General features: G+C 36.1%; 2 protein-coding genes across 4 annotated transcripts in view; both read left to right on the top strand.

Moving 5' to 3' along the window:
• Nucleotides 1-11,825, top strand: part of PI4K2B (phosphatidylinositol 4-kinase type 2 beta) — a 22,091-nt gene extending 10,266 nt beyond the window's left edge. The window contains exons 5-11 of one of the 3 annotated variants that reach the window (XM_086746786.1): nucleotides 1,138-1,291; nucleotides 2,348-2,415; nucleotides 2,918-3,017; nucleotides 5,562-5,695; nucleotides 6,773-6,832; nucleotides 9,447-9,642; nucleotides 11,717-11,825. In XM_086746786.1, the coding sequence (XP_086602912.1) occupies nucleotides 1,138-1,291; nucleotides 2,348-2,415; nucleotides 2,918-3,017; nucleotides 5,562-5,695; nucleotides 6,773-6,832; nucleotides 9,447-9,620 (690 nt within the window). In that variant the 3' untranslated portion in view covers nucleotides 9,621-9,642; nucleotides 11,717-11,825. Of the gene's footprint in view, nucleotides 1-1,137; nucleotides 1,292-2,347; nucleotides 2,416-2,917; nucleotides 3,018-4,645; nucleotides 5,036-5,561; nucleotides 5,696-6,772; nucleotides 6,833-9,446; nucleotides 11,132-11,716 lie in introns of those variants that run through there. The other 2 variants (XM_086746784.1, XR_015258428.1) reach the window with 2 other exon arrangements.
• On the top strand, nucleotides 11,275-22,000 carry ZCCHC4 (zinc finger CCHC-type containing 4). The gene is made up of 13 exons (XM_086746783.1): nucleotides 11,275-11,410; nucleotides 11,717-11,835; nucleotides 13,175-13,257; nucleotides 13,967-14,242; nucleotides 14,740-14,820; nucleotides 15,120-15,192; nucleotides 16,827-16,977; nucleotides 17,470-17,570; nucleotides 18,832-18,953; nucleotides 19,569-19,644; nucleotides 20,152-20,203; nucleotides 20,727-20,871; nucleotides 21,764-22,000. Exons 1-13 carry the CDS (start codon nucleotides 11,299-11,301, stop codon nucleotides 21,885-21,887), a joined length of 1,515 nt encoding a protein of 504 aa, XP_086602909.1. The 5' UTR covers nucleotides 11,275-11,298; the 3' UTR covers nucleotides 21,888-22,000.
• Nucleotides 22,001-22,033: the final 33 nt, after the last annotated feature.

The following is a 22,033-nucleotide window of genomic DNA, read 5'->3' as shown; positions in this document are numbered from 1 at the left end:
CTGCAGTCTGACTTTCTGCTGGAGGAGTAACATGTGAAAATGTTGTACATCTCGTGCTGTTTAGTTTCTTTTTCTTGACTGTTTTGTACACTTCCCTTCAGTGTCATGTTTTTATATTGTCTAATTATTTCTCCCCTGCATTTTATGTAGTTCTTTCAGTTTTCCTAAATCTCCCCCCCCCTTCTATTGTTTGTTTTACTAATTTAGGTATCCTGTTGTTGTGTTCATCCTATCTTCCTTTCATCTTGTGCTCAGTACTCCACTGACTAAAACCTCGCATCTTTCTTGCCTAATGAGCCTTATTGCATCCCCAAAATATCACCACAGTGTTCTAGTCCTAGACTTTTAAAACACAGATTATGTACAGTTTGGTTAATCCACTTCTGTCGGTTCCTAGCAATTTTGATCTGCAGGACATAGGCAGTGCAAGCTTGTGTCAGCATGGTTGTTCCATATGCTGTACTTATCCGTGTCTCTGCATGTGTGCATGTATCTGCATTTTACTTCTCAAATATAAGTCTTCTCTTCTTTTGAATTTTAGTCTTGAGCAGCTTTCCTGTTGCCCATACATACGAAGCCTATGCCATCTTTAGTTTTCTTCCTTGGACTCTTTTGGAAGTATATTGCAGCCATTTTCATGCAAAAAGTGTCTGTCTTGAAGAAATGTTTAACGCTGCTATTCTCATCAATGAAACATACAAGCTTTGTAGAGGAAATTTTTTCTCCTGTAATTTTTGAGTTTCCTATGAACTGTTGAATCAAGTGCTTCCAATGAAAAGAAGAATAGTTGTTATTTTTCTCTTTGTTTTGCATATATTGCTTGTAATACTGAGTGTTCAATTATGTTGAGCTGTCTGGCTACATTTTATTCCTCGTAAACTCAGTGAGTGCTTAATCAAATATTCTTAAAAAACCAACTGACCAAACAAAAAACCATGAGAAAGCCCTAATGATTTGGTCTTACTTTTTTTATAATTTAGTAATGAAAGAGAAGCTACTTAGTAATTTTTTTTTTTTAATGTCGTACTTCCTGTGTTCTGAACTTCAGAAGTGTATAATCAATTTTTCTGTTAACGTTAAGACTATTTATGTGGCCTACCCAAGTGCATTTTCCAAATGCAGTTTCTTAATTTTCAGGTTGGCTCCTTCCAGCTGTTTGTTGAAGGGTATAAGGAAGCTGACTACTGGCTCAGGAAATTTGAAACTGATCCTTTACCTGAGAACACAAGGAAAGAATTTCAGTCACAGTTTGAAAGATTGGTTATCTTGGATTATGTCATCAGAAATACAGGTATTTGTTAATGTCTCTCAGTATTTGTTAATGTTTCTCAGCTTCACTTTAGTGAAGCAGAAGTGGTAAGCAATGCTGGCTGAAAGCTGTTGCTGAAGGCTTTTAATGTGTTTCAGATGCTTTTTTCACAACTGAAGGTCAGAATGTTGCATTTTAAACTTTGGAAAAAAATTTACTTTGGATTCAAAGATTAAACATTGCAATATGACAAAATCCAAACAGCTCTTTTTGGCTGTTACTTGATGTTCTTTAATTCATATATTGCTTAAAAACAAATAGTTTCATTATGCTTTAATTCTGTCAGTAGGCTATTAACTGTGACGTTCTTAAAAGCGTAAGGAAAATACTCAAAATGCAAAACCTCATTACTTGGATGATTTTACCTTCATCTAATATATCTAATCATGATAGAACATGAAAATCTGTTGATGGATGTTTAACTAAACTTAAGGGAGCACCTTAAGATGACGGAAGGACCTGCAAATCCTGCAATCTCAATTTTGTCTGAACAGTGCAGACATTTTCAGCTTCTGAAAGGCTCTTCAGAAGCTTCAGTTTTCCCCGCCTCTGTCTTTGAAGAGTCTGTTTTGTCCATATAGTCAAACGTCAAGCTATCTATAATTTTGGAGGGCTTCTCCCTTTCCCCATCAGCATTAAAACAAGCTTGAAAATTAAGTCATTGCAGCTGGAAAAAGTACATGCTACCACCCCAGGAAAAGTACATGCTACCAGCAATCTTTCTGCATAAAATGGACAAAAATAGTTTATCTTAGCTTTCTTGATATTTTTGCGGTATGTTCAGCCAGTTGGGGAAACTAAAGCAGTAATACATGCCCAAGAACACGTGGTAGATTTTTTATCTTTCTAGTAAATCAGTTACCTCAAACATTTCAGTAAAGCTAAAAAACACGTATTGTGATACAAAAAAAAAATTTGAACTGTTTTGCCTGATTCCTCTGGTAAATTCTCAATTTACAATATTAGTCATTGTGTATCACTTTAGATTATGATTTCTTTATAAATGACGTGTTGTGACATGCATTTTCCTGTTTAAAGACAGAGGTAACGATAACTGGTTAGTCAGGTATGAAAAACAAGATGATGGACTTGATCTGTCAGATAAGGTAAGAAAATCATACTCTGAAACTTATGGTCTTTAAATTGTTTAGTTTTATAACTTGGTCTTGCAGGGGATTAAGTGCATGACTTTAATCCTGGTGCATGGCCTCAAGAAATACGGTAACTGCAAATTATTCCAGGCAAAAGGAACGGAAAAGCTATATGGATTAGACTAGTCTGGAGAGAACAGTGCTAGAAGTTATTTTCATTTTTCTGTATTTTTTTTTGTTACTAGCTTGCCCTATAATAATAAAACCGCCCACTGTTGCTCAAGGACACTTCTTCAGCTTTTTATGTGCTCTTTCTTGTATTTGGGAGAAGGGCTCCTTTTTAATGGTCGCAGAGTAAGAGTTATATGTGTTGGAGTTTCTTTGGGTACTCTTTTATATTGTTTAAGTTGTCTTTAAGCAGTGAAGCTAAAAAGTAAATTATTTAGTATTTTTAATGTGTTTCACTATTTTTGTAAGTGTATAAGTATCACTTATTTTTGAAATATTCCTTCCGTAGGATAGCCAGTGGACTGTAACTGAAGAATCTACTATTAAAATTGCTGCAATTGACAATGGTTTAGCATTTCCTTTTAAGCATCCTGATGAGTGGAGGGCATGTAAGTATTGCATTCTTTAATCATCTTTCTCTTGGGAAAGTAACTTGCAAATAAGTATTTTTTACTTTGGGTTGTTGTAATAAGAAACTGAGAAATCATCACTGTAGTTATATTGAATTTTTAAGTAACATTCTGAAGAAGAGTACGTTAACAACAAATGCCATTTTTGCAATGGCATATGTGATTTAGTCCTTGTTCATATTTTTTTACCTTTTTACTTTTAAACTATATTAAGACATGGATATTCATAACTGTACTACTGTATGTAAACTGACTGATGGTGGAATTGGGAAAACTTAGCAACGCTTTTCTTGTGTATGTTTTTGAAAACCATAGTAGGAAATTACTTGAGTGCGAGGATATGCAAGTTGTCTCTCTAATCACCAAACTTCGTTTCAAAACAAAGGGTACTGTTGTAGATGAACAAGTAGACAGGTTACGTGTTGGTTTTACTTGTTCTCAGTTTTAGCTTACTTTGTAGAAGTTAATCTTTAGTTAGTATTTTTGAGCAGACTGAAAATTGATATTACTGTTAAAGCTAGATTGCTTCTGACTACATCTCTGACTACTTATAGTTTAAAGGGAAGTGCCCAACAAGGTTTATAATTATTTTTATGGACTACTAGCCAACCAGGTAGTTGTGCCTGTTAAGTGTGGGCTTGTTTTGCTGTCAAAAGGCTAATTACCCCACCCAGAGCTCTGTATAGTCTCTGTACGTCTTGCTGCTCAGTAGTTACTGTCCTATGTACCTCTTGGCTACAGTCACTTCTGCAGCTGTGCTAGAGATATGGCAGTTGTTGCCTATTTTCTACTATCTTTTACTTCAGCATCAAAAGTGATAAACTTGGGTGATCTCTTTGAATTCTTTTGCAGTTGAACAAGTGTGTGACAACTCTGTAAAGGTAAACTTGTTGAATGTTGTTTAAAATCACAGGCTCTTGGGGTGTAGAAGATGTTTTCTTGATGAATAGAGCTTGTTTGTTGTCAAGGATAGTCTCCTCAAAGACAGAGGACAGCCTATCCAAAAGGCAGGAAGTTGGTCCAACATGATGAACAGGGAACTCCTGACTGAACTGGGACACAAAAATCAAGTTGTTATTTTTTAAAAAAAAAAAAAAAAATATGTGGAGAATCCAGAATCCCCTGGAAAAATAGACACTTTGTCCAAAAAACTGTGAGAATGGAGTCTGGAAAGTCAAAGTTGAGCTAGAGTAAAACTAGCAGAGACCATAAAGGGCAACAAGGATCTAAAGCCAAAAGGCATAAGAAAGAACAAGTTATTCAATGCTGACTTTGCCTCAGATCTCACTTGTAGGATTTGTTCTCAGTTTTTTAGGTCTCAGAGCTTATAAGCAGAGCCTCTGAGAAGGAATCATTACCCAGAGCAGAAGTAAGGGAGCGCTTAAGCAAAATGGACATTGCAGAAGTTCATAGGAATAGATGGGATGCATTTGAAACATGATAGGAGCTGATGTTGTGAGGCTGTTTTCTCATCAGTCTTGAAAGACTGTAGTAAGGTGGGGGATTGCTGATGACTAGAAGAAGGTAAGTATCACATCCATCTTCAAGAAGGGCAAGGTGCAGGGTACAAGGAATGATGGAGTAGCCGAACCTCAGTCTCCATGAAGGCTGTGGAATGAATCCTCCTGGAAGCCATATTCAAGCACATGAAGAACAAGAAGGTGATGAGGAAGTCAGCATGGATTTACCAAGGACAAGCTGTACTTGACTGGCTAGACAATTTTTAATGATGACTGGTTCAGTGCATGAGGTAAGGTCAGTGAATACTGATTTTCACTGACCTTTACGAGGCCTTCTGCATGGTCTCTCGTAGTATTCTTGTAGTCAAATGTGAGAGATGAACTGGACAAACAGACTGTGAGGTGGGTGGAAAACTGGCTGGACGGTCAGACTCCAAGGATTGCGAGCTGTGTCTGGAAGTTCAGTGGATGGCCTGCTGCTGGTGGCATTCCTCAGTTCCTGCAGCTGATACTGTTTGGTGTCTTGTTTAACATCTGGTAATATTAATTACTTTTAAAATATCTCCTGAAACAGCTGTTTAATAGCAATTATGTGAGAAGCTAAGAGTATTTTTCTCAGCATGCTTAGAAGAAGGCATTTTAATAAACTAAACTTTTAATTAAAATATAGTAGCTACTTTTAAATTGATTAAGTATGAGCCAAATATCTGAAAGATTTCTATTTGATCACAGCCATTATTTTACTCCAAAGGAAACTGCACTGCTAAACTAGGCTGCCTCTCCTGTTGTTTACAGTATTTAATTTATATACCTTGTTTACTTACTGCTTTAACTAAATATTTATTACTTAAAATATAGTTTCACTGTTTGGAAAAAGGCTAAGTAGTTGTAAAGCTGCTTTTATAACTGTAGCCAAAAGAGGTATCGAGGGTAACAATGTTTTGAAAATGATGTGTTATTGAGAACTTCCAGTAGGCAGTAGAGTACTGTATTAGTGGCAAGCACCTGAGAATTTAATTTTTGCCTGTTGTTAATCATAAGGTGTACTGTTTTTCTGCATTAGATCCCTTTCACTGGGCTTGGCTTTCTCAAGCAAAAGTTCCTTTCTCTCAGGAGACCAGAGACTTAGTTCTTCCTCGCATTTCTGATATGAACTTCGTACAGGATCTTTGTGAGGATCTTTATGAACTATTTAAGGTGAATTGGGTGCTGCTTTGAATTGAGCCTTACTGAAATAGCTAATACCTGTAATGGGACAGTTAGATGGTTTTTCTTTTTATGAAATTAGTTTCTGCATGTCCTGATACTGTGCTATTTTAGCTTTAACACTGGCGTGACAGAAAGGGTTTGTATAATTAAGAGGAAACTGTTTTGCTAATGTGGCTAATTGATAGTAATCAGCTCATATGAGAACATAATTACTTTTTATATATCTAAGTTTCACATAATCAGTTAAAGCTAGTTAAATTTTATAGCACAAATCTGTGTAAAAATTCCATACCTGTGTGGTGTGTATAGACTCAAGATAAACTGTAGCAACCTGAGGAAATAATGTATTTAATGTAACTTAAAGTACCTGTAGACCTTTCATATACTGAATTTTACACACATATATTGTGTGAAGTTGATGCTGAAATCTTGGCCATGTTTAAAGTAAGTCAGACTTATTTTAGAGGTGCTGAAACAGTGCTACAATATTGACATGTAAAGAAGTGTCCTTCTCTGAAATGTTCCATAAACAATTGTATCAGATGTTCAAGTGAAATAATCCAAATGATCAGGATGGAAAGAAATGTAAATTATAGACTTTTAATGAAACTGCAACTGTAACGTCAAAACTAGATCCTGAAACACATTCGCAATATTTGCATCTTTGACTCAGTTGTATTCAAAATGGCTCTGGGTTGTCTATTAAACCCAGCAGAAGTTGAAGTATTTAATAAATCTGAAGAAGGAAGTATACTTTTACGAGAGAGAGTGATGTAACATTATGGGATGGTATTAAGTCTACCTGCCAATGCCCTGAAGTGGTATCCACTGGTGTATTTTACTTTTATGATATGGAACATCCTTCATTTCCACATATGTTAACTTGCTGCAATAAAGAGATCTTTTTATGGGTCATACTGTTAGTATTTGAAGCTTCCAAAAAATATTATAATGTTGGTAAATATGACTATACGTATTATTAAATGGATAACTTTGTGTGCTAAATATATAGCTAAAAACAAACAGGTCATTTCCTATAATAACTGTTTGTTTTCTTTAATATAGACTGATAAAGGATTTGACAAGGCTACGTTTGAAAACCAAATGTCTGTTATGAGGGGGCAGGTAAGATTGCTTTTTTTACATTTTTATTTATGTATTTTAATTTGTCATCACTTCTCAGCTGGTTTTTTAGAGCTACAGAAACTGACTTGAATTGAAAGATACTTGAAGGTATTTTCATCTGAGAGGTCTAAATTTCTTTCTAGAGTTTGTTTTTATTTATGTATGGATGAGACAGCAGAAAGTGTCTACTGATTTTTTTTTTAATTTATTTTTATAGACGAAGTTTTACGAATTGAGTTTTATTGTTTTTTTGGGGGGATAGGAGAGGACTTAATACATATGTATTCTTAGAAGGTATTTTAAAAATTAAACACTGGAGAAGAGTCATAAACTTGGATGGAAAATTTGGTGGGTAATTTTATGTTATTAAAATCAGTACAACTTTATTTTGGAGGGTTAACTTCATTATTGAAATACCTCTCACAAGAAAGCAATATTAGGTAATAAAATTTCTTCATTCTAGCAAATGACAGAACCATACTTGGAACCAATGATTAGCAAAGTAATCCAGCCATTTTCAGATTAGAAATTTGATGATAGTTAAGTGGCGTTTTGTTGGTTTTTTTTTTCTTTTTTAACACTGAAATAAGAGAAGAGTTTCTTTGTCGTCTTGACGTTTTAAAATTTAAGACTGATGTGATATGCTAGAAAAGAAGCTTTAGCTAAGAATTTAGGTCATTGTGGGCATAAAACAGTGATTTGTGAAAATGTAAGGGAATTGGACTAGATAAATTAATAGTCCTGTTTGCCCTGAATGTTCTAAAACTGGCTTCTCTACATTCATAAATTCAACATGGATAGTTTAAAGCCAGACACTTAGAATTCCTACAGTGGCTTAAGCTGACCTTTTCTCTTTAGAGTTTCCTGTATTAAGAAATATCTTGCACAAGACTGCAGCTCTGCTTAGTCAAACATCATCCAAGTTAACATCAGTTGTGTGTGGTAGATAAAAGCCAGCAAACCTTACTTATTAAATTGGACTATAGGAGTTATTTCTGAAATTACTTTTCTGAGAAGTTTGTGCAGTCACTGGAAGGTCACTTCTGAAGTATTCATCTCTTTTAAACTGTGTTAAATAGCTTTTTTTGTGATGAGACAATTGACTACAGGGAATCTTTTTTTTTTAACAAAAAGCTTAAGGAAAAAAAACCTGATCTATATAATGGGGAAATATCTAGCTAAGGTTGTCTAAATTAATCTCTTGCCATAAAGGCTGCACCTGGACCCTTTATTCACACCCTTTCTCTGGGGTGGATTTCAGCAGAGTTTTCTTTGGTGTTTTGGTTTTCTTCTAAATCTCTCTGTAGCTGTAAAAGAATGTGTTTTGCTGTGCGAGATGCCAAGTTTTCAGGCATGGATTTAGGAAAGAAATGCAGATAATGAGTTATTCTTTGATGTGATTGGAAATACATCAGCAAATGATGCCTTTTAGCACTGCTTTTAGACTTGCTTTTAGTGTAAAACGAAAGGATGTTACAAGGGCATTATAGAAGAGTTGGATATTTGGATCATTTCATAATGGATTCATTCAGTTAAGATGAATTTATAGGATATCAAAAACATCTGTAAATACATCCTTATAAATGAAAATTTAAGAATTAGAGAATAAAGAATCTGGTTGATAAGGAGGCTGAAGAGAAATACACCTTGCACATAAGTGGCGAGATTTTTAAATCTAAGATACCTAAAGTAGTTAGAAGCATATTTTCGTGAGGCAGCGGAAAAAAATATTGGAAAGGGTGTCAAACCAAGATAAACAGTTCTCTCAAGAATATAGAGACTAAGCAACCAGATCTACAAAGATCTACACAGATCTACAAAGGATTGGCTTAAAAAATGTAAATGTAAATGTCAGGTGGAGTTGCCGGAAAAGCCAAATTGCAGTAAACAGTGCAAAGGACTTGATCTGTCAGGGTTCTTCAGCCATGACAGTGCAGAATGAGCAAGGCATCAGTAAGTCACACAAGGAAGAAAGGGGCATTATGCAGTGGGGAAAAAAGGCTTGGTATTAAGTATAGTGCAAGTGTGTCGCCAGAACTAAATTGAATACTTGCCTCAGTTTTCAGCAGGATGACATTGAACATGGAGTAAATGACCAGAGTTGTTCATGAGCACTCAAGTTTTGGAAGGAAGATAACAGGCTCCTGGGAGCTGAGGGCTGAATCTGGATCTTAGCACTGAGTTTGGTGTAGCTAAATAATATGGCTTCATGTCTTCTCATAGAAAAATAATTTGTAGCTAAACTTCTGGTAGATCCTATGTTAAATGCATGTTGATTGCTTTCTTGTAGGTTTTTTATTGAAGATGCAATGCTCGTAAGAGATGTGCTAAACTTAAAATGCTCTTAGGTTTTTGTATGTAATGTTTTCAAAAAATTTGGAGGGAACTGCATGAAATATTCAAGAAAATAATAGAAGGGTAGTCAGATACCAGTAGGATGTCATAATGTTACCAAAGAAATAAAATATTTCTACTTGGTATAGACTATCTTTTAAAAATAACTTGACAGCACAATCCTCTACAAAATTGATTTAAGAGTGGCATCTAAATTTGTGAGTCTGCTAGCCAGAGTTTTATTTGTGCGCCCTCACCTTGCCTCCTTTTACTCTTTTAGATACTAAACCTTACGCAGGCATTAAAGGATGAAAAAAGTCCCATTCAGCTTGTTCAGATGCCGCGTGTGATTGTGGAGCGAAGTACCACTGGAAGTCAGGGCCGGATTGTTCAGCTGAGTAATGCATTCACACAGACCTTCCATAGCAGGAAGCCTTTCTTTTCCTCCTGGTAGCAATTGAAAATAAGTGGGAAGAGTAAGTTTCTTTTGACTTTAGAAAGCTACTTCTGTGTAAGGGCTCTGCAATAACATACTTCTGTATGCCAAGAGCTCTGACTGCCAACACCTCAGAACTTAAATTCTAAAGACTTAAGAAATGTATTTTGAATGTAATAAAAGTTTACAATTTTTGTGTCAAAATTGTGAATTCTTATGTCAGGGAATGAGAAGAACTTGTCCATATTGTATTTTTATAGGCTAAATTAATGTCTTCTGAATAAGGGAAGATAAACAGTTCGCATATGCTGAGAAACTACTTTTGAATAGAACAGGAATTCTCTTTGTTTAATATAAATGTGAGAACATATACACTATCAGTTTCTTTTTATATGGTTCTTAAAGTGCAGAATGTTATCTTTGATTGTGAAAATGGTTTTTGTTGGAATTTCTTCATGATATTTTAAGCTGTTTATAGATTTTTCAGAGGCTAGTTACTTGAAAAGTAATGCACTTAAAAATAAAATAATAATAAAAAAAATCAATCTGTCCTTGACAAACAAGTGAAAGAAAGGGAGAAGGGAAAAAGTGCTCCAAGTAGTTTTTGCACATGGGGACCAAAAATAGTTAAATAGTTGAATTACAGCAAAATTCAACCTGTGTAAGTGCACACGGTTTACTGTGACAAAATAAACTGAGTGTACGTTTCAGAGGTTGACATTTCACCTGTAGCTTTTAGAACTTGTCTTTAAGCACATGTGTGGAAAATTGTGCTATTTCTTCGTAGATCCATCACAGTGAAAGAATTGCACCATGTTGATACAGGTTTGTTTGCCATATATGTATAAATGTGTTCATCAGTAGTCACCAAAGTGGTTCTGCACTTTTAATGACAGAAGCACTGATGTGTTTGTCACAAAGCCAGTCTGCCTTCTAAATTTCTATCTAAAAACACTGTTATTTTTTTTTTTTGACCAGAAAAAGACTGTAATACTTAAAGCACAGAGACTTATTATGATGCCCTTAGCAATGTCATGCTCATTTGCCAGTTGCCATTTGCATTTATGTTTAAATTATGTGGTTTAAGACTTGATGGTCATGTTCCTATATCTGTGGCTTATGTAACATGATAAATATTTTTATTTAGTAATTTTCTGGACAGTTAAGACTGGGAATGGGGAAAAAATTGCTGCTTTTATGGAACCTTCAGTATTTCAGACATTGCTGTATTTTGTAATTCTAAGCAATACCGTTGAACTAAAAAAATAATAAAATGCTTGTATTTTATATAATTTTGTGTGGATGTAAATATTAATGTAGCATGTCAGCAATTCACATGATGAACTGAAACGTTTAAGCCTTAAATGTAAAGCTCACTGTAGGGTGGAGTTCAAAATAGGATTGAAATGACCACCTTCATAAACTCTCCATGATTGTTTTTATGCAAACAGTTTATTAAAAAATCGAGGCTGGTGTTTATGTACCAGATACGCCTACTGAAGAAAATAAATGTCATAGTCTGAAATGCAGGGGTGTCTGGTTTGTGCTCATGTTCCCTGTACTTGTTACCGCAGAGACATTGTCTTCCTTGGCGGTGGGGCCGCCGCGCCGCTGGGGGGCGCCGCAGCGCCGGCTGCCCCGCCCCTCCCTTACCCTGCCGGCGGGGGGCGAGGGCCGCTGGGAAGGAGGGGGTGACATGGCGGCTGGCGGCGCGGGAGGCGCGGAGGGTTTGTGGGGGCTGGAGCGGCCGGGAGCGGGCGGGCTGGCCCTGCTTGGGACGGCACCTGGCGCTCCCTGCTGTCCGCACGGTGAGCAGGGCGGTGGGGGGGCCACTCGGGTGGGATGGGGGTGCGGGCCTCGCCAAGAGGAGGAGTGGGGCCGGCCGCGGGCTCTGAGAGGCCTGACGGAGGCGGCCGCAGTTCCCAGGGGGTGGGGGGGTTTGACACCTCCCTGTTACTCGTCTCCAGCTGCTTTCTCGGCTCCTCTCGAGGGACTGGTTGTGTTTTACAGCATCCTTAACACCTTATTCTGTAAGCCTGACGCTTGCAGTGAAGGCATTAAAAGAGATCTGGTGGTGTCCCGTGTGTCACCATATAATTACGTTTGTCCTTTAGGTCCCGCTCTTCTGTTTGTGAAGACCTGCCAAGGAAAAGAGGAGGGAAGAAGATTTTATGCTTGTTCAGCTTGTAGGGATAGAAAAGATTGTAACTTTTTCCAGTGGGAAGATGAGAAGGTAAGAGAGCACTGCTTAAGACTATGGTAAATATTGGGAATTTTTTCCTCTGTTTAAAAGAGTATATTTTGTTCTGGCAATCTGTGGTAATTACTGTGTCATAAACTTTGTTTAATAGTTTGTATTTAGCGGAGCAGTTATTTCTGTCAGGAGAAAATGTATCAGGTATAACTTTCAGAGAAGGCTGTGTACTTTTTGAGCAAAACTGGTATTTGCTACTGTCTTGCCAAAACATTCAAGTATTCAAATTATGAAGTTTGCCAGTTCTGTGCAATGATGAACACAGTACGATATTCTGATCCCAAGATGTCCTCGTCTTTCACGATTAAGACAGAGAAAATCTGGTGGATAGAGGCAAACAATGGATATACAAAATAGTGAGATGATGAGGATCAGCGTGATGCTCAGTAGTCTTAGAATATCTGCAGCAATATCTCTTAATTTAAAGAACTTTGGTTGTATAATTGTAGGGTAGTCAAATCGGCAATGATACATATTCACGGAGAGCTTACTGCAGTTTTTGTCTGCTGTGTTTTGTGTTACTTTTTCTGTTTCCTAAATGAGTATCTTGTGTTGTGGTCATTGTCCTCAGCAGGTTGGCAGGCTGTAATTTAATTGAGTTTGTAAGCATTTCATTGCTGTGCTGGTTGCTACTGAAAAGTTGTACAAAGAGAAAATTAGGTGGTTAATCACCCAGCTATGTAGGTTTAAGTGGTATTCCTAGTGAAATTTCATTTTGAATGTCACATATATGGCATCTTCTGTTCTATTGAATTCTACTGCCTCCACCTTTAAACAAATCAGTTCCATGTTTTGTTCAAATGTCTTGAAACTCTGTTAACTGTAAACCATTAAGTATGTTTTGTGGGAACAAAATATAAGACTCAGGGAAGAGCTATCATGCATTTAAAATAATCACACACAAAAGACTTAGTCAACAGTTTTGCTGTCGTCAGTTGTGCAGGATCAGATCATAGTTTTTCAGAGGGAATGCAACTGCTGGCATGCATTAATGGAAAATATACCTCTTTCTGTCTTCGTCATGTTCTGAGTTTTTTCCTGAGTATTATAAATGGTAGAAGAATGAAATGCTTCTATTTGATTTTACACAGTTTAAATTCACAATGAGAGATTCGTGTTGTTATGCAGCATGCCTCTGTGCTGCAGTCATACTTGTTTTCCTGATACAACAGTCCAAATAATATGATAATTTTTCTGTGCAGAGTAACTAAAGCATGACACCTTTGTTACACCCATTTTGTTTAATATTGAGATTTAATGTACAATACAGAGTGATATCTAGTTGGTTTGTAACTTTTTATATACATAAATTTTACAGGTGTCAGAAACTAGGCTTGCAGCACGTGAAGAATACAATAGAAATCATCAGCCGCCTTTTACACACAGACAGAATGTGGAAAGGTATTGTTATGCATATTTTCTTCAGTAAGAATCAAGTAATGCAAGTTTAGGTACTCTGAATGTAGAGAGAGTATTTCAGGGTTCTTTAAAATATGAAAACATACCAGAGATTCGGAAAAATAACTGGTTGACTGCAATGGGAAAATAGCATGAAACATGTCATTAGAGCATGGTATTTTCAACCCAGGAACTGTATCTTTTTTTTTTTTTATGTATGTATGTGTAGTTCTTCTTACATTTGTGCATATAGTGTACTAACAACACGTTAGTGGGAGTTTCAGTTAAAAAAAATGTTTCTGACTTTAGTGTGCAAAAGTAACAGGCTTTACATTGTGAAAAAAAAGCAAAGGTAATAGAGTAACATGTCTTGAGTTTTGTATATAAACTTACAGGACTGCTTGCTAGTAGTTGATATGGAGTCTTCACTCTGACATCCGTTACTTTATGGAGACTCTAAATGCATTTGGCCAGCATATTATATGCTTGCTTTCAGGGGAAGCTTTTTCACAGTGTCCTTTGAATATTTTATTTTTTCATAAATATGACTTCATTCACAGGTAGATAGTGGAGTCGTGCAAGAGCAGCTTAAACTATATTGCCTGTTTAAATTGAACTCTTACAAAATACGAAACCCCCTTCATAGCTCACCTTCATGTCCTTTACAAAGGCTTTTTCAAAGTTTGTTCCCTGTTGTCTTTTGTATTTAAAGGTACAAGAATTTTGTTCTGTTGCCATTATCAAAGAGGAGGTTTTGCCAGGAGTGCCAGCAACTGCTATTGCCAGCTGAATGGGAAGAACACTCAGATCACCAGTTCCTATGTGGTATCTCCACTGCCCAGTTAAAAAGTCCCAGTCAACTTCTCTATCCGTTGGAGAATAAAAAAACAAATGCACAGTATTTATTTGCAGACAGAAGTTGCCAGTTCCTGCTGGATCTTATTATTGATTTAGGATTCAGGCGAGTGCTCTCTGTTGGAACACCCAGGTACATCAATGTGAATTGTTACACTTTCAAATAATATTTCTGTTTCAAAACTGTGCAGCTTGCTAATATTCAAATAATCAAGGATTATCCCTATGCTTTAGTTGGTTGGGATTATCCAAGCATCTAGTGGAGTCTTGCTTTGAGCTCATAAAATACAGGAGACTGTAGCTGCACTGCAAATAACACACACACACACATAGGCTTTAAATGTCTTGCTTTGTGTCTTACAGAAGTGTCAGTGGGTTTCTTTGCTTGTGTTTGGGTTTTTTTTTGTTCGTGGTGATCCAGTAGGGTCCATTGACTTTTCATCTTTTAAGACTAACTTATTTTTCTAACTTTGAATATTAGCCAAATGGACTCATCCAAATTCAGGTTACTCCATTTTCTCTATCTGTTTGGTTTTAGGTTTAGTAAAGTACCAGGCATTCTTGTCTTGCAAGATAATTTCTGAAGCCAGTGGTTACGTGTTAAATTTATTTGCTCCAATTATACTTCAGGCTTCATGAAATGATCCAGTCAAAAGCATCACAAGAGGAAGATTTCAAGGTTAGAAGCCTTCTGCTAGATATTGATTTCAGGTAGGTTTTGACAAATGTTTATCTATCTGTAGAGTATGTGCAGTTCTTACTGCTTCAAAAGATAAATCGGTGGTTGTTTTCCTTTTCCTCCCTCTGCATCTCTGTTCCTGCACACATACACAAATGACATTGGGTTTACAAGAAAAGTGATTATACTTAATAATTCCCCGTATTGGTGTGTGTTGTCAGTAATCGGAACCCAGAGATGTTGTTAAGGTCTTGTTTTCACTGTAAATGCCCCTTGGGGCAGGCAAGAAGTTGTTCCTATTTTTCTACTACTGTTAAAACTTATTTTACAGGTATTCACAGTTTTACACAGAGGATGAATTCTGCCACTACAACATGTTTAATCATTATTTTTTTGATGGAGAGGTAAGGCCAAGTGTTTCTTGACTGCTTTGTAAAGAAGTACATGTTGTTGATGCAGATTTTTTTTAGGAAAGTAATGGCTAGTCCAGTAGAAAACAACTGTAATGAGATAAAAATGGTCAACAATACTGGAAATCAAAGCGTATCAGTGCCTCTTCAATCATTCTCTCTCACTTGATTCAATTATAAAGTTGCATATTAAATTTATGCTAACTAATGTTACTTACACACCTTAACTGCTGCTTTGATCAAAATGACACTTTGGTGTGAGTTGTTGCCTTATGTAAGTATTCATTAGCCCCTGTTCTTGTGTGGCTACAACAGAATTGGTTTATTCCCAGCCTTTACAAGCTCAGTGGATGCCACGGGACTTGTTCACTGTTACTGGAGGTGGGAGGGAAGAGGAGGTTTTCCTGCTTTATTGTAGACAAGCAAGGTCAAAAGGTTAATCTTGTTATAAAATGAGATTGAATTAGTGTCATGGTTAAAAAAAATGCTGAATTGCTTGCTTCTTTTTAAATGTCAAGTTAGTGCTTATTTTTGAGTTCATTAGGAAACCTGCAGCTGCAGTAGGACATTTATTGTAGCTTTGTACAGAGAATCACAGTGTAAATAAATTCCAAACATTAATTTCAAATATTTATCCCAGTAGTATACTCACTCTTGGCTCTTCCTCTGCCATCATTAGTAAGCCACTGCTGATTTGCATAAACATGTTCATTGTAATATCTTTCACCCTATGTAAACAATGTTCAGATTTTTTCCTTTCTAAAACCTAGTTTTGAATGGAATCTTGAAAATAAAAAGAATCATCTAGAATGAAATGAGAGGTTGGTCTGAAAGCCTTACCTTTGAATTTTTTTTCTCCGTTATTGTATTCCAGTTTTGTATTTTGCAATTAAAACAAAAAACTCTGTTCATGTGCATTACAAACACTGTAATGTTCTTTTCAAGGTGTGAAAAGGTGACACCTGTAATGGCACTGTATTGCAGTATAGTCAAGGACTGAACTGCAGCGCTTTTGAATGCATATTAGTGTTGAAAATCTGTTTTAGGGATGCAATAGAATCTAAGTAATAGATGAGAGAACGCTGCAAGATGTCAGTGAATACGTAACTTTTTACATTTCCTTTAATAATAGGGTCCAGGTTGGATTGCTAAAATTTCAACACTATATATTGTTGTACCCAGTATGGATTGAATCAGTTTTCACTGCACTGAACTTTTTCCCATTACTTTGATAATGCTTTACAGAATAAAACTAAAGTTAAAGGGCATGAGTAAATGTATTCTGAGCCTGAACTTTGGGTTTTTTGCTGTGAATAACATCGTATTTTTTCAAAGTTAAATTTAGTACCCTTAGGTAGGAGACTATCTTAGGAAGCTTGAATTGCATCTACCCTTGATACGTTATCACTAACTGAACAGGGTACTTGTTTTCAGTGCTGCAATGCTAGTTGGTTTTGTTTTGTTTTTTTTTTTTTTTAATGCTACACAAGAGGTAATTCATCTCCACAAGAGGAAATAACTTCCGTATTCAAAGTTGAAACTTCTAAAATAGTAATTTTATTGCAAAATACAGTATTTTTACTGTTCTTGATTCTGTATTTCTCAAAGTTAACCTCTGCTTCTTACAGGCTGCGTGTGAAACTTGTAGGAAATTCTTGTATCAAGACAATGATGAAAGAGTCATTATGGTAACTGATCCTCCATTTGGAGGTTTAGTGGAAGCACTGGCTTCTAGTTTTAAAAAACTGATGGCAATGTGGAAGGAGACAGAAGAAGAAGGTATGTATTACAACTAGATAGGTGGGTTGAGCTGTAACATCACTGTAAGAAAAAGCACTTGTTTAAGTCTGTGATTCTTGCTACCCAGGTGAGTGTGAGCCCACTCATATTGTAATTTCTAAAGATGAACTACGATGTGTCTAATATACTCTCCTGATACTTTTAGTTTAATAATACTGAATTCTCTAAGTCTCTCTTAAAATTTTTTTCAGATTCTTTAAAAATCTACTTTGCAATTAAAGTGGACTTTAAAGGTAGAGAAGAATAAGCTATCAAACCAGTATAATTTCTTACCAAGGCAGGTGCTGAGAGTTGTTAGTTAAGTGGAGTTTACAGTTCCGCATGTATGAAACATACCAAAACTTTCTGTCACCTAAAGAAACAGGATCTTATGCCCAGCATGGCATACATATACATGTTTATGTATTTACTGTAAATTTTTCATGCTTCCTGTACCTTGTTTAATGTACATCTAAGTTTTTCCATGACTAGGTCATGACAACCAAGAGATGCCTATGTTCTGGATATTTCCATATTTCTTTGAGTCTCGTATTCTGGAATTTTTCCCAAGCTTCAGTATGATGGATTACCAGGTATAACTGAACCCAGTGAATCTGCTGAACTGCAGTTGTGTACAGTGTGAACTGGAATTTGAATGAAAGCAGGTGTAATGGTAACACTTGTCTGTGGATAGGCCGCCTTCCTGAACTTTAATTTTGACTGCATTGGAGGCACTGCAAACCCTGTGGTGCTCGTCATCTGAACCCCAGATTCTGTATTTGTGTTAGTCATACCTTTGATAAGTTTGTCACACTCCTGCAGTTTATTACATACCTTTAACTTGTCTGTCCATTAACTTATTTCTTGAGCCAGGTTTTCAGTGTCACAAAATTTGCACTAATTTCAACAGGTGCATATTGCAGAGGTGAAGAGGTAACTTGAAGAAGAGTGTTTCATTTTTCCCAGATGTTGAAATGTCAGTAGCCTGGTGGGTAATGCCCTGCCCTGGTAAAAAAAAAAAAAAAAAATAAAAAAATTAAGGTCTTTCAACTCCAAAACTGCTAGGACAAGATTATAATTTTAGCAATGGAAAGTTTGGAATTACGTAATAAATAAAGTTGTCAGTGATAAAACAGTAATCTGACGTCAGCTTCTCCAGTAGTGTATCCATACTCTAAGTTGTTTAAGAATGTGTACATCAGTGACTTTTGAGAGACCAATCATGATAAAGTTTTATTTTCTCATGTAACAACTCTGCGTAATGTTTGACATGGGTGTCCCGGACAAGATATTTGTACCTTATAGAATGGAAATTTGTGGAAGAAAATTGGAAACTCATGCTAGGCTAGACTCTGCATTGCTGCTAGTGTTCAGAGATGAGAATTTTTGTGACAAGTCTCTGAAGGCAGTGCTGGAAAAAGCAGTCCTGATTCGATTTGCAACTATGTAATTACTCTGAGATAGATTAAGATGCACGCCAACTCTTTTATGGCCAAACAGACGCAACGCTGTAGTCCTGTTTTTTTTAATGGGTTGCTCTTTTGTAGAACAAAAAACTGCAATGTTATCTCAGATATGCCATGCAAAAGAGCCAAAAGGGATAAGTAAAACAAAATTCTTGTAGTGTTGGGAACTTAGTTTCCTGAGTCTGGGCTCATATTATCGTTGCACAAATTTAAACATAAACGAGACAAAATACTTACTGTAGAATTTGTAATCTAATTTGGAGTTAGAGTCTTTTATATAAAAATGAAAATTTCATAAGGCACCTCTAAAGATAATAAATATGTAAATAGTTCTGCTGGTGCTTAGCATTCAGTTTAAGACTCTTTTTCTATGGTTTTATTTTTCTAGGTAGACTATGATAATCATGCACTTTATAAACATGGCAAGACAGGTCGTAGACAGTCTCCTGTTCGTATCTTCACGAATGTCACCCCAAGTATGATTGTACTTCCTGTAGAAGAGGGCTATAGGTAAGATATCTTAACACTGAAGTGGCTGAAAGAGCATGATTGTTCTTAGTTAGGGCATAAAGCCTCTAAAGCACTTTGGGAAGGTGCTGTTCAGTATTGTCATGCCAAACTTTTGGGTGCCAGGCTCAAGAGCGCATTTCTCTGTCTCGTTCTAAGGTCATATGTTCTATAAACAATGTGTAGGAGAGCTGAGAACCTAAAAAGAGGTTTACATTTTCCAGTGTGGAACGATGAGATTCCTCAGGTAGTCCATCTTAAGTGTTTTCCATGCCTCCAAGAGACAGCTATCCCTGATAATCAGCTTGGTTGAGACAGTAGTTAATAAAATGAACGCTAAGAGAAGAATCAAAGACAAAGAGATGGACTTGGTTTCGTTTACTGCTGATAGTGTTTCTAGCTTGAATTCAAGCACCTGAATTTTCCTATTTAGATGTACTGTGTCTGAATAATTATGAGGCTTTGGGCCTAAGTGGTGATTTTATGCATCAAAACCGTAATCTTTAATACAGCAAAGTGATCTTGCAATCCTTGTATTTATTACTAGGCTTGTATAAAATTCATTTATATTGCTTCTTGAGCAAATAGTGAACCAATACTTTTTTTTTTTTCCCCCAGGTTTTGTGCTATATGTCAGCGGTATGTTAGTTCTGGTAACCAGCACTGTGAGATCTGCAATTCATGTACGTCAAAAGTAAGTGTTTTGACTTCTTTCTGAATAGAAGTTTTAGCAGTAGTCAAATAATAACTTCCATAATATTTGCTCTGGTAAAAACCTGTTCTGATGCTAATTTCCTCGGGAAACCCCAGACAGTTCAGTTTTGTAGACGTATTGTTGACTTCACAGGACATAATTTGTAGCCCACTGGGAATTAATTTCTGTTTCTCCATTTCCTTTGTGTTGGAAAGAGGACAGGAAAAGTTTGCTACTTCCCACTTACACTATACTGTGTTCATCGGTGGTCTGTTGACACATTTCTTCTTACATTTCAAAAGTTGTAGAACTTGCCAGCTTTAAAATGCAGCCATTTTGCTGCTGTTATCACAGATTCTGAGGACTATTGTTTTTAAGTTACAGTTCTTCCTACGGAGGACCTGTTTTGTTAAGGGGGACCATACATCATTAGTTCAATATTAAGATAGAATCAGTGCTTTTTAAAAAAATAAACAAAGAAACAATGCATTTATTCTTCTTTTGTAGGATGGCAGACGATGGAAACATTGTGTTCTTTGCAAAAAATGTGTAAAGCCCTGTAAGTACAGAAAAATATTTCTCTAAATAAAAGTACACTTACTGTTTAAGCTATCATCTACAGAAACTGAGGTGACAAACCAGAAGAGAAAATACTCTATAAAAGAAATAAAATGTAATCATTCAGAAGACATAGAGTAAAGAAAAAAATCTTAATTTCACAAGAGTTGCCATTCAATAACTTAGGTATATTTGCACTGTGTGGAAATTTGATAAATTCTTGTCGAGCTGTACTAAATCCCATTTATGTTTGTTATGGGAAAACGTAAATGTTTTGATTTGTCATATAAGTGTTTCCTCATTTTGTAAACTTTTTCATTTATAATTCAGTTATAATTAAATAGTTACACATTGTGTCTAATGAGGAAGTACCTGGCTGCCTTATGAAATATGATAAGGGATCAGAAACTGTAAAACTAAAACAAAATTAAAAACCTGGTAGTATAGCCCATATTTAAAGCTTAGTTTCAAAATGATAATTTTAAACCTTTTGAATATCATAAATCATGTAGCTTATTTTGCAGCTTGGTTTCACTGTAACAATTGCAACTGCTGTGCTCTTCAAAACCACACTTGTGAGAAGACTGATGTTGGCTGTTTTGTCTGTGGCAAGGCAGGTCACAAACGCAGTACCTGTCCCAGTCTCTCCCACAGCGGAACAGCTTGCCAGTGAGTGTGATGATGCATTAGTATAATAAAAGATAGCATTCAGAGGAGATTAGATCTTATTTCATGGATATGGTTTAGAAATAAATGATTTGGGGCTTTGGGTGGTGTTGTAAGCTTTCACTGTCATCCACTTGCTTTATTCCTGGGGACTATATACTGGAGGAGGATATGATAAAAAACAAGCAGGTCACTTTTATCCCCTTCAGATTCTTCATGAAAGGGCAAAGAAAGGAGTTACTACACTATTTAATTGCTTCCTGTCTCTTTTGTGTGGTACCTGTTTATTTTTTCCTTCTGGTATTTCAAGTGCTTTCTGTAGTATGGTTCAAATCTCCACCATGCAAGATCTGTATTAATGAGGGTCACATTAAGAACTTTTATTCTGGCATCATTGTGCTTCTGTAACATAGGCAAGCACATACTTGTATGTAGCAAAAAGTCCAAAAAAAAAGCAGTGTATGATGGTCTTCAGATGGAACTAACTGAAAAGAGGAAAGGGGGTTTGCTAAGAGATGATCCAGCAGTAGTGTTGTTACACTTAGGTACTTTCTTTTAACCCTCTCTATTATATATTCATACATTATATATTGAGTGTGAAAGTCTATGTGTGTTTTGGACTTGACGAGTGGCCTTTCTTAAGTTTTCTACTACATCCGTTCAAATGTGAATGCTGAATAAGTACATAAATGAAAAATAATTAATGGCAATAAAGTGGACAAACAGTTTAGGAAGATTAAATATCAGCACTATAAGATGGAATGTTCCTTGTACTTTTTGTGACAGTACTTCTGAGTTCATGTACTTACATGGACAGATTATTTAAAATACCAGCAAATGTAGAAGTATATTCTCCATTTTATTCTAATCTGCATGTTCCCTTTTTGCTTTACAGAGCTGACAGAAAGCAAAGGCAGAAAACTCCAAAGAGGATAAAGATGGGGATCCGTAAAAGATCAGCTATGAAGCATGCCATAGTCTTCAGGAAGAAAGTAAAGAATAAGAAAAAAAAGACGTGACTTTGCTTGCTGATACATAGTTATTAATATGTTTTTATGGCCAACCTTTGATTCCATTTTCTAAAAATGTTAATATTAACGGCAAAAATAAAACCTGATTGAATTGAAAGTGACAGTTCTTTTATTACGCATCATTACTGCCACAA

Source organism: Chlamydotis macqueenii, chromosome 4, assembly GCF_036417535.1.
Source record: "Chlamydotis macqueenii isolate bChlMac1 chromosome 4, bChlMac1.mat, whole genome shotgun sequence".
NCBI classification, from domain to species: Eukaryota; Metazoa; Chordata; class Aves; order Otidiformes; family Otididae; genus Chlamydotis; species Chlamydotis macqueenii.
The sequence above is the reverse complement of the archived record's forward strand: the minus strand, read 5'-3'. Positions and strand labels throughout refer to the sequence as shown.

Coding starts and splice junctions, on each gene's coding strand:
- ZCCHC4 (XM_086746783.1), top strand. CDS start 11,299: ATGGCGGCTGGCGGCGCGGGAGGCGCGGAGGGTTTGTGGGGGCTGGAG. Junction 13,258..13,966: donor CACAGACAGAATGTGGAAAG/GTATTGTTATGC, acceptor TTGTATTTAAAG/GTACAAGAATTTTGTTCTGT. Junction 17,571..18,831: donor TCAGTATGATGGATTACCAG/GTATAACTGAAC, acceptor TTATTTTTCTAG/GTAGACTATGATAATCATGC.